Genomic DNA, 11,495 nt, shown 5'->3' with positions numbered 1-11,495 from the left:
AATGCGTTGCATGGGAAGCAAGTTTGAATTGAATATTGTTATTCATGTCTAAGTTACTGTTTTACAGAATAAAGTTGACAAGAAAGAGAATATCCAGGCATTTATGAAGAGATACTTGGTTGTCCATGGACGAAGAATGAACAATACAATTAGGAATGAATGTAAAGTTAGCGCTGGAAAGATGAAACGTCTACCAAAGCTATTAATGAATGAAGAACACAAGTTAGTGTATTGTAAAGCGTCAAAGGCTGGTGATGACATGTGGTGTCAAGTATTGCTCATTGTACAACTTTTGCTGACATACAATAAAATATTATAACGCACTTGCAAACGTGTCCTTGCAAATATGGCCATACGTCTGTTATAAATATTTAATTTTAGGCTGGTCTAACTTCTTTAGTTTACCGGTAACTGGCATAGTAAACTTCTTTACTACTTTGACTACCAACGAACTGTCAAAGGCAGATCAAGGCCAAGAACAATCAGGTGCTTCCAAGAATGCGTGTTAACAATCAATGTTTCGCTTTACCAGTTTCGTATAATAGGCTGTGGTCTCGACTAAATCCAGCCAAGCATAATTGTTTTGTTTTGATACATGCTTTCACCGTTGATCAACCAGTATGAGTAAAGCCTTACAACGCTAGGAAATCTCCTTAAAAAATCATCATAAAACACTTGAATTCAAACAGAATGTGGAATCATAGAACGTACTGCCGGGTTGGATAAAAATTTCAGTTGAGACAATCACGTAGAAGATCACCATTGTACGTTAGAGCAATTAATCGTAAGTTTTTGTTGTATCATGGAAGAATAAACCAAACACTGAATATAAGAAGGAAAGTTTACGGACCAAACTTTGTAATAGTTTTAATTGCATCAGCATTAAGTTGGTGACATATAATAACGTTACGTAATAACGCATAATAACGTTATAATAACGTTACCGTCTTCAATAGTTTATGCAGTAAAACTATTATAGTACAATTTAAATTTCTCTTTATTTGTTATTACCTTGTTCTCAATTTTCAGAATGTGAATTATGCTCTGTATAAAAAGAATAAGAAATTTAACATGTCTACTATTCTTACTTGTGTTTACTGCAAGCCTCTTAGTTTTGATCTTTATCGGAGGTAAGAAATAAGACTATTAAGTATATTTAAGTTGTTGATAATAATTATAATAGAAAAATTATCCTAATATAGGCATACTATACTATACTAATATAGGCATACTATCCTAATATAGGCATACTATACTATACTAATATAGGCATACTATCCTAATATAGGCATACTATACTATAGTATGCCTATATTAGTATAGTATAGTATGCCTATATTAGGATAGTATGCCTATATTAGTATAATTCAATTCAATAAAGTTGAATTGAATTATACTAATATAGGCATACTATCCTAATATAGGCATACTATACTATACTAATATAGGTAAACTATACTAATATAGGCATACTATACTATACTAATATAGGCATACTATACTAATATAGGCATACTATACTAATATAGGCATACTATACTATACTAATATTAATGACACGTTTTAAGTTTGTTGTTTGTTGCTACGTATTTACTTCCATGGACACTATTATAATAAATTACTAACAAATTATAATGTTTAAGTGAATTAAATGAGTTCATCAAAATAAACATGAAAATTAAAGATAATTGTCTGAGCAAGGACATAGCAAGACCATATAAGGACATAGCAAGACCATATAAGGACAGAGCAAGACCATATAAGGACATAGCAAGACCATATAAGGACATAGCAAGACCATATAAGGACATAGCAAGACCATATAAGGACATAGCAAGACCATATAATTAATTGTGTATTGAAAATAGATAGTAAACTTTGAAAATCATTTACATTTAAAAAAAATATCGCAATATTATATACTAAACAACGATGATTACATTAATGCTGTAATACATTATGTTGTATTGTTTTACAGAAAGAACTATACATGGGGAGAAACGTATATCACATGCCTTAAACCATGTGGAAGAGGTCAGAGTTGAACCAACAGAAGAACCAATTGTAGATTTTATGAACAAATATTCAGACATTCATCAACAGCGACGTAAACACATTCAAAGAACATGTGATCTTCACAGAAATGAAATTCCACATATGAAAAATTCACCGATATTGTTGGTAAATAAAAAACACAAAATGGTATATTGCCAAACACCAAAAACGGGAACGGTTAGTTGGTGTCAAATTATGTTGGTCCTTTCTGGGTATAAGAATTATAATGAAGTAATGAAAATGACCGCACCTCAAGTATCCGCTGCATGGAAGAGCCATGTACCACGGCTGTCGAGTTTTCCAATAACAGAACAAGATAATATAATGGCTACATACACCAAATTCATGTTTGTTAGACATCCGTTTACACGACTACTATCGACTTATAATGATAAAATTCGTATAAGGGAGGATAAAAATTACATAATAGGATTTGCTGAATACATAAAAAAAATGAAACCGCTTTACAAATATACCAAGAAAAACGAAACTTCTGAAGTTCATTTTCATGAGTTTGTTAAATTTGTCCTTTCTGGAAAGCACCATAACACTCATTGGAGGGAAATGTATAAGGGCTGTTATCCATGTGATATAACTTATGACGTCATAGGACATTTTGAGGATATGAACAACGAAGCCAAATATATTTTAACACTTTCAAACATTACTGATCTAACGTTTCCAACTGCATCAGGACGTCACCTTACAAATAGTTCGAATGAAGACAAATTCAAGAAGGCCTATTCATATATTTCTGATAAAGATGAACTATATCAGAGATACAAACTCGATTTTATTCTTTTTGGTTATACAAACCCATTTTGAATCTTATTTTTCTCCCCTTTTGAAAGAACAATACAGATTTGATAGGCCATAACTAGTGTGAATAACTCCTTTTTTTCATTTCTAACGATTTAAAGAGATAGTTCAGTAATGTCCGAGAGGGTTAATCGGCCGAAGTAAAAAAGTTTAGGTTGGTGAATCTAGAAAGACAACTAGTTACAAACAAATTGGTATTTTCTTTTATTTTGAAAAGTGTTAACAAAGAGACAGCAAACATCAACGAAAACAAAATATAAGCCTGGATAAGCCGTTAAATTAAACTCCTTTCCAACTGGGTCCATATAGATTACTTAAAGTGATTAATTATAAAAGTAATTTACAATTATTTCGAAATAAAATACATGAAAAAAATGTACACTAAACTGTAAAATAACGATTTGGAGGATCAATTTATAAACAAAATCTATTTAATTTTATAATTATTTTCATAATTATAGAGAGTTTCTCAATAAAGTATTGTTTTAATTTTAATTTACAAATGTTGTAATGTAAGGATAATAAAATGTTGTAATGTTATGATAAAATGTTGTGATGTTACGGGTAGGCCTAAATGTAGTTTGTTCAACTTTCTTGTGAGTTAGTTTAGTATTATTACGCTTTAATTGATTATTGTTACACTATAGGAATGACATTTCTTCGTTCACATTCCTAATATTCGCATCGTTTTCATAGGATTTATATTATGCCCAAAACAGTTTTTTTAATCGATTTTGCTTCATACGTACAAATGTCTATCGTTTCCCTCTACCCTAATTCATAATGGTGTGACCTCATATCATTGTGTGCATTGTTTACTTCTGCAATTCATTGTTTGTTCGGGTTCGTAGGCATACGGGAAATCCGTGATTATAGTCTGTTAAAATGGTGAACATACAAAACGTTTTTGCTCTTTTGCAATTGTTTTTGTTTAGCGTATGTTTTGGATTGAAGCCTGTGATTGTGCTGGAGCAAGTATTGTTTGAAGGAGGAAGCCAGGGTGAAGTATACGCATACAGAATCCCGGTGGCTACCTTAACTCCAAAGGGAACGGTTGTTGTTTACGTAGAAGCCCGGAAATACTCAAGAGCAGATGCAAAGTCTAAATTCCTGGCCGGTAGGTCGTCTGTCGATGGCGGGTACAACTGGTCCGAAATGGCATTTCTTGTCTCGGACTTTGTTACTAATGATGGTATCAATCTCGGGGCAACGTTATACAATGCTGAGCAATCAGAATTGTTAATAATGTTTACTGTATGTGCTCATAGATTATGTGAAAATGGCGTGACATCAAATTACATGTTGAAATCTGTTGATGACGGGATATCATGGCAACCACCTGTTGACATATCAAAGGCAAACCCGGCCTTGTTTAACTATTCTTGGACTGCCGGACCTGGATACGGTATACAGAAGAAAGTGGAGCCACATAGAGGGCGTTTAGTTGTGTGTGGTCATACAGTTAATGAAAATTATCACGGTTTAGATTGTATTATAAGTGACGGTATGTGATTTTGTTCTCTTCATCTCTTACTATACGAAAAGTATATTAGTTACCGGTATGCTAGGCCCTATATAGCCTTTCTATTTAGTTTTGTCATAAAAGATCGAGTATGGGACAGACTTCGGTCCGGTTGTCCTTTACCAGTTGTCGCGTCCTTTGGGTGTGACGTAGAGTTTGGTTCTGTATTCACGAAGAGCATGTAAACTAAATCTGCCCATCATAAAGCCTCGGGTTTAATACAGTTTAACTTTGATTGGTGGTTCAGACGCTAATGATACGATACATGTCCACCAATGTGCCTGCCTAGATACAAAAAGAAGTTTCATAATATTTATTTTATCCTGTAGTATTTATGTTTTTGTTTATAATATTTGTTATTTGTAGACCAGGGTGTTACATGGAAGCGTGGTGCGTCTCAACCTTCTCTTCCGAAGTACGGGACAATAAAATCAGGTGGATTTTTTGCTTCTGAAGTTCAGGTGAGCTGCTTAAAAATTTACCGTTTAATCATCAATTTGATTTGATGATGATTTAGGGTTTTTTTTTTAAATACCCTGCATCAGCAGTATTTTTGTATTGTCATTTTTACTGTTTTGTTTAGTTTTTTTATGAATATTCTTTTTCTTCTTTTTTAGATTGTTGAATTAAAAAACGGTTCTATTTTGTTCAACGCTCGGAATGCATTAAAATACCAATGTGCTTGTCGTATTATTCTACGTAGCGATGACGGAGGTGATACAATTGCGTTTGACAGCATCTACTTCGATGCCACCCTGGTGGATCCGACTGATGCCGGAGCAATCCTTATGCACGGAGACTACCTATTCTTCAGTAACGCAGCTAATGCTTCCGCTAGAAAGAACATAACATTGAGATGGAGTGAAAATGAAGGGAAATCTTGGGACGGGACACTTAGTATCTACCCAGGGGAAGCGGCCTATTCGACGTTGACTAGTGTGGATGAGAACCACGTTGCTGTTGTGTATGAAAGAAGTATGAACGGGAAGAGTGATGCTGGTAGCATTTGGTTTACACTTGTAAAGATAAACTAGCTGGTGACGGATGCAGAACATAGGAAATGATATATTATAACAAGCATTTGTCTCTATCGTTAAGTTAATCTACGACGCGTTCAAAAGCTGCATGCGCTGTTAGGGTCCAATGGTCACCATTGGCGTACATGATGCAAGTTTTGCATAAGTTTTCTTTTATGTAATGAACTTACGTTGATGTACTAATACGATGTGTGACAATACATGGAAAAAGTCGTGCTAGTAGAATGGAGGACGATTTGAACTTATACCTACCTATGTGCAAAACTTGCAGGCTACGTGAAAGGTCAAGTTATGTTGAATTGAATTTCAATGCTTACAATTTACAGTATTATAAAACGCATAGAAAAAAAACCAATGTAAAATGTCAGTAACAAAAACTATAAATAGAATTGTAAAAACACACCACAGGTAGGAATCTATTAAGCATATATTTTTTTCTTACCAATCACAACAAAATCGAATACTAAGAGTGGATTGTTATATAGGCCTGTAGATAAAGTATATATTTATTTTGAAGAAGCAGATATTAAAGAGTATTATAAATGAAAATTAATCAAATCAAATGTCTTTTTGCAGTTTAATTTAAAAAAACGAAAAACAAGAATGAGTTCACTTATAATCCATATTTTTGTCAAAGTGAATAACTATTATTAAAATGAAACAATGTGTCTAGCTAGAATATAAATAGAGAACAGTCAATCTCATATTAAATATAACATCAACATTCATTATTGAATGTCAATGGATTGAAATAATATAAAAAATATCATCGCGCGTTGTAATAACACGAACTATCTATAAAGACCATTCATATTCTTTTTATAAGTGTTCAGCAACAAAAGAAGTCGTTTTGATGAAGCTTGTCCATTAAATTTGTTTTCAAATTACACTGTGATGAGCTTGTGTGTCCTCCTTTCTTTATTGTTGCTTGTATTCTCACATTACTTCACACTCATTTTTACTCGCATTGTTTGAACGATATTATTGATTCATCAAACAATGACATCAAGCTACTGTATACATAGTTACCATTGTTCGTTATTCACCAACTTAAGTGTACTGTTATAACACAGTAGTGTTATTACGGCCTCTTCTTCAGTCAGTTACAGTACAGAATTTTAAAATTGAAGTACAACAGACTGGTAAGTATTAAATATTAAATAATATTTAAATAAGTACGCACAATGTTGGAAGACTATACATTCAGTCGGGATTTCAGTCGGGATTTCATTCAGTCGGGATTTCATTCAGTCGGGATTTCATTCAGTCGGGATTTCTACTAAAAAACAGATGAAATGATTCAAAATTCAAACTCATTTGATTAGGATATAATTCTGGTCTGTAGACCTAACGTTAAGTTGCAAGGTTATATCATTACCATGATAAGTTTAGAATGATTTGTTGTTATATTAACTTATTACTTATTGTGTTATACCTAAGTATTGTAATACAAGATACAATTTATAACCTTTTAGGCCTAAATTTTCGCGACTCAAAAATTTATCTCGAAAATTGTTCCAAGAGTGTTTTGGTAAAACAAATACAAATTTTTTTTTTTTTAGTTACACGTCAGGCTGAACTGATATTAGTTTGTTCATGTTATATTACTTTGTTTTTCTTTTCAGAATTTGAATCATGTTCTTTACAAGAAGAATAAAGAATTTAAAGTTTCTACTGCTCATTCTTGTGTTTGCTAGTCTCTCATTCTTGATGTTTATCGGAGCTGGTAAGATAATAACAATAAGTATAATTTAAGTTTATAATAAACAAATCTCTATACATGGAGGTTTTTATATTATATTTATTTATTGTAATCGTTAAACAGAAAACAGTAAAACAAGCTTATTCATTTCTCTTTATTTCATCCATAGAATAAATAGTACATAATTAACCAAAGTTCTCAACAATCTGACAACAGTTTAAATTTAGATTGATTTAACTAAAAAAAGCTCATTCTGTTTTTAGTCGCGTGGACGGGACTCTATATTTCACTATGTCGGTCGGTCTGTCGGTCTGTCGGTCCGGTATCACTATGCGTTTTAGCACGCGACTTATGGCTGTTGGCCTTGTTTTGTGATCGTTCAATTCAGCTAGAAAATTGGTAGAAGTAATAGAGTAAAAGTTATTTCACTCCTTCCTGCAGACCGCAGTCGTGGGTTTATGCTTAACTTGTAAGAAGTTATGTGTCTAATTTCTTGAAATGACAATATTAAATATTGCATCCAAGAAGATACAACAAAAACATGATGATATCTAATAGAGTAATAGAAGTACAGTACATTTTAATAATGATGACCCGTCTTAAGCTTGATGTTTGTTGCTACCAAGCAACTGGATTTGTTCCATGGCCACTATAATACATTACTAAAATTATTCATTAAGATTATTTACGATTACGAATCGAATACCTCTATTCCTCCAAACATAATGTGAAAATAATGATTTTTTACGTTTGTTTAAATAAAGTAACTTAATTTTTTTTAAACAGACTTGTTCAATCACATAAACAGACAGAGACGTGATTCAAATATTGTGCATTTAAAGGTAGGCGATAAATATGGTCATATTTTATACAATTTTACACATTTTCAGTGCATTTTAAAAGGTGCAAACCCAAAATTGTTGTAAAATTTAACAGTGTCTCTATAAAATAAATGTGAAAAACAAAGTTAAAAAATAAAAAGAGAGAAATGTATGGATTTATACAATTTTATTTAGTAAATAACAGTAAAGATTAATTGTGTGTTTTTTAAAATTATTTAAAAAAATATTTCTTATTAAACAACCACGACTGTTAAAGCTAACTAATATGTTTTATTGTTATTACAGAAAGAACTATATGTTGAAAGTAACGTAGATGTTAATACAGACAGCTTAAATAATCATGTGGAAGAGGTCAGAGTTAAACCAACAGAAGAACCAATTGTAGAGTTTATGAACAAATATTCAGACATTCATCAACAGCGACGAAAACACATTCAAAGAACATGTGATCTTCACAGAAATGAAATTCCACATATGAAAAATTCACCGAAATTGTTGGTGAATAAAAAACACAAAATGGTATATTGCCAAACACCAAAAGCGGGTACGGTTAGTTGGTGTCGAATTATGTTGGTCCTTTCTGGGTATAAGAATTATAATGAAATAATGAAAATGACCGCACCTCAAGTATCCCGTGCATGGAAGAGTCATGTACCTCTGCTGTCGAGTTTTCCAAAAACAGAACAAGAAAATATCATGAATACATACACCAAATTCATGTTTGTTAGACAGCCGTTCACTCGATTGCTCTCGGCTTATAATGACAAAATTCGTATGAACGAGGATAGAACATACGCAAGGGGATTTGCTGGGTACAGAAAAAAAATACTTTACAAATATAGCAAGAAAAATGAAACTTCTGAAATTAAATTTCATGAATTTATTAGATATGTCCTTTCGACTAAACACAATAACGCTCATTGGAGGGAAATGTATAAAGTATGTTATCCGTGCGACATCCACTATGACGTCATAGGGCAGTTTGAGGATATGAAAAACGAAGCAAAATATATTTTAACACTTTCAAACATTACTGATCTAACGTTTCCAACTGCATCAGGACGTCACCTTACACATAGTTCGAATGAAGACAAATTCAAGAAGGCCTATTCTTATATTCCTGATAAAGATGAACTATATCAGAGATACAAATACGATTTTATGCTTTTTGGTTATACAAACCCATTATAAATATATATATATTTGCCGCATTTTTCTACTTCGAAAATCTTGTTTCAAGACTTTGTCGAGCATCTTATTATGTAAAAGGGATAGTGAACAATTAATCATTTTTTTAAAGTTTTGGTTGTTAATGTTCTTAATTAGGCCTAAATGGGCGGCAAATCGCCTAGAATTCAACAATTATAAGTTTCAGATGGTCATACTATATATGTATATAGCAGAAAGTAGAGGAGCGTAATATCCAATCTGAAGACAGTACTGTTTCGATCTTATTAGATCTCGTCAGTGCAGCTCAGGTTTCGAAATGAAATGTACCGCAGAACTAGCACAATATATAGGCTGAGCCAGGTATGCGGGACGCGATTTTTTTTTTCGTACATAAGTTGGGGACCCCATCATGAAACGTCACAAAATAAACATGAATAATTCATCAGTTCAATTTTCTTGTTCCGTGTGCACCCAAGCGTATATCAACAAGAAGTGATTACACAAGTGCGGTACGATTCTAGGCCCATCTCCGCTGTGGTTGCCGCGTGCGATTTCATAATTAATAGAATAGCGGAGTTTTGTGTGGATTGTCGAAATAATCAGCCTTTAGTTTATGGTGTTTTTAATATCATTTATTACTAAAGAATTACGTGTTAAAATTATAGTTTCTATTGATACTATTAGGCCTAATTACTAGTCTCTAAACCCCTGTATATTCTAGTAGTAGCTGTGTGGGTGTGTGTGACTTGTGTGTTAGGTATGACAGTACAGTCCGAGTAATAAGTCAGCAAAATTAAACAATAAACATTACACAAAAATACATTTTTTATTCTCGTGGGTATAATCTTCCCATCTCATGTGTTCATATACGCGAATTTTTAAAGTTCCTTTGAGTAGCCTAATGCATTATTGTTTGATAATAAAACCAGAATTAAAAAATTACAGTACACATTCTTTATTATTGTGGGTCTAAGCTTTCTTTGGGCTACGTCCAATTACTACTTAGTTTAATGTTTTGCCTAGCTGTCGATTAGCCTCGACACATTTTGCATAGTGGACGTGTGTGTGAAGAAGAGTGCGCGAAGGCAATCACGTGAATTGACCTAGAATCCTAGGCCTATTATTGTAGAAAGAATCGTATCGCAGTTGTGTAATCACTTCGTGTTCAGTTAAATTTGTTGTTCCGTGTGCACCCAAGCGTATATCAACAAGTGATTACAACTGCGATACGATTCTTCCTAGGCCTAGGATTCACGTGGTGATTGCCTTGGCGTACTCTTCACACACACACTACCACTATGCAAAATGTGTCGAGACTAATCGACAGCTAGGGAAGACACATTTCATAGCCCAAAGAAAGTTTAGACACACGAGAATAAAGAATGTGTATAATTTTGTGTACTGTAATTTTTTAATTCTGTTATTTTATTATCAAACAATATGCATGTACTCAAAGGAACTTTAAAAATGCGCGTATATGAACACGAGAATACATTTTGTGTAATGTAACTGTTTAATTTTGCTGACTTATTACTCGGAGTACCTAACACACACACACAGACACCCTACTAGAATAGACACGAGCTTTAGACTTAGAGACTAATAATTAGGCCTAATAGTATTAATAGAAACTATAATTTTAACACGTAATTCTTTAGTAATAAATTCTATTAAAAAAAAACCCAAAAACTAAAGACAGATTATTTCGACAATCCACAAAAAACGCCGCTATTCTTTTATGAAATCGCACGCCGCAAACACAGTGGAGAATCGCCTAGGCCTAGAATCGTATCGCAGTTGTTCCTGTTGCTATACGCTTGGGTGCACACGGAGCAAGAAAATTTAACTGATGAATTATTCATGTTTATTTTGTGACGTTTCATGAGGGGGTCCCCAACTTATGTACGAAAAAAAAAATCGCATGCGGGACATGGTACACTGTTTATGAACACAAAGAGTGCACAAGCTCAATGAGCGTGCTTTGCAAAATGTATAGGCCTATATTCAGCATAATACAAATATCATGACTGCATAAGACCTGCATGTACCGTACGACAATGTAAAACACCAGAAGGATTAAAGACGAAAAAAAAACTGGCTTGTTCTACTTTCTTTTGGAGTTATGTTATATTACTCATACTTTGTTACACCAGAGCCCCTTTCTCACAGAGTTGTGTGCCAGGGCGGCACCATGCCGGCATCGACATGACCTGCTTTAGACCTAGTAATATTCTAGAGATATTCCCCGCAATGCCAGACGGGCATTCTGTGAGAACGTATTGCCGTTACATTCCGGGGTTCCCCGTCGAGGCTTTGACACCTTGCGCAGTCAAGTGTATCACTTTGGC

The 11,495-nt window shown here is 33.4% G+C and overlaps 3 protein-coding genes across 3 annotated transcripts; all 3 read left to right on the top strand.

Annotated features, from left to right (window-relative positions):
- Positions 1-1,959: 1,959 nt before the first annotated feature.
- LOC140048953 (carbohydrate sulfotransferase 11-like) lies at positions 1,960-2,880 on the top strand. The gene has a single exon (XM_072093753.1). The coding sequence runs from the start codon at positions 1,960-1,962 to the stop codon at positions 2,878-2,880; it is 921 nt and encodes a 306-aa protein (XP_071949854.1).
- Positions 2,881-3,730: 850 nt separating this feature from the next.
- LOC140049037 (sialidase-1-like) lies at positions 3,731-6,295 on the top strand. The gene is made up of 3 exons (XM_072093848.1): positions 3,731-4,378; positions 4,763-4,857; positions 5,014-6,295. The coding sequence occupies exons 1-3, from the start codon at positions 3,760-3,762 to the stop codon at positions 5,428-5,430; spliced, it is 1,131 nt and encodes a 376-aa protein (XP_071949949.1). The 5' UTR covers positions 3,731-3,759; the 3' UTR covers positions 5,431-6,295.
- Positions 6,296-7,068: 773 nt separating this feature from the next.
- On the top strand, positions 7,069-9,223 carry LOC140048951 (carbohydrate sulfotransferase 11-like). Its single transcript, XM_072093750.1, has 3 exons — positions 7,069-7,159; positions 7,922-7,977; positions 8,263-9,223. Exons 1-3 carry the CDS (start codon positions 7,069-7,071, stop codon positions 9,166-9,168), a joined length of 1,053 nt encoding a protein of 350 aa, XP_071949851.1. The 3' UTR covers positions 9,169-9,223.
- Positions 9,224-11,495: the final 2,272 nt, after the last annotated feature.

The sequence above is a fragment of the Antedon mediterranea genome, chromosome 5 (assembly GCF_964355755.1).
Source record: "Antedon mediterranea chromosome 5, ecAntMedi1.1, whole genome shotgun sequence".
Classification (NCBI taxonomy): Eukaryota; Metazoa; Echinodermata; class Crinoidea; order Comatulida; family Antedonidae; genus Antedon; species Antedon mediterranea.
Note: the sequence above shows the minus strand (reverse complement) of the source record. Positions and strands in the feature narration are given on the sequence as shown.

Coding starts and splice junctions, on each gene's coding strand:
- LOC140048953 (XM_072093753.1), top strand. CDS start 1,960: ATGTTGTATTGTTTTACAGAAAGAACTATACATGGGGAGAAACGTATA.
- LOC140049037 (XM_072093848.1), top strand. CDS start 3,760: ATGGTGAACATACAAAACGTTTTTGCTCTTTTGCAATTGTTTTTGTTT. Junction 4,379..4,762: donor AGATTGTATTATAAGTGACG/GTATGTGATTTT, acceptor TGTTATTTGTAG/ACCAGGGTGTTACATGGAAG. Junction 4,858..5,013: donor TTTTTGCTTCTGAAGTTCAG/GTGAGCTGCTTA, acceptor CTTCTTTTTTAG/ATTGTTGAATTAAAAAACGG.
- LOC140048951 (XM_072093750.1), top strand. CDS start 7,069: ATGTTCTTTACAAGAAGAATAAAGAATTTAAAGTTTCTACTGCTCATT. Junction 7,160..7,921: donor CTTGATGTTTATCGGAGCTG/GTAAGATAATAA, acceptor TTTTTTAAACAG/ACTTGTTCAATCACATAAAC. Junction 7,978..8,262: donor CAAATATTGTGCATTTAAAG/GTAGGCGATAAA, acceptor TTGTTATTACAG/AAAGAACTATATGTTGAAAG.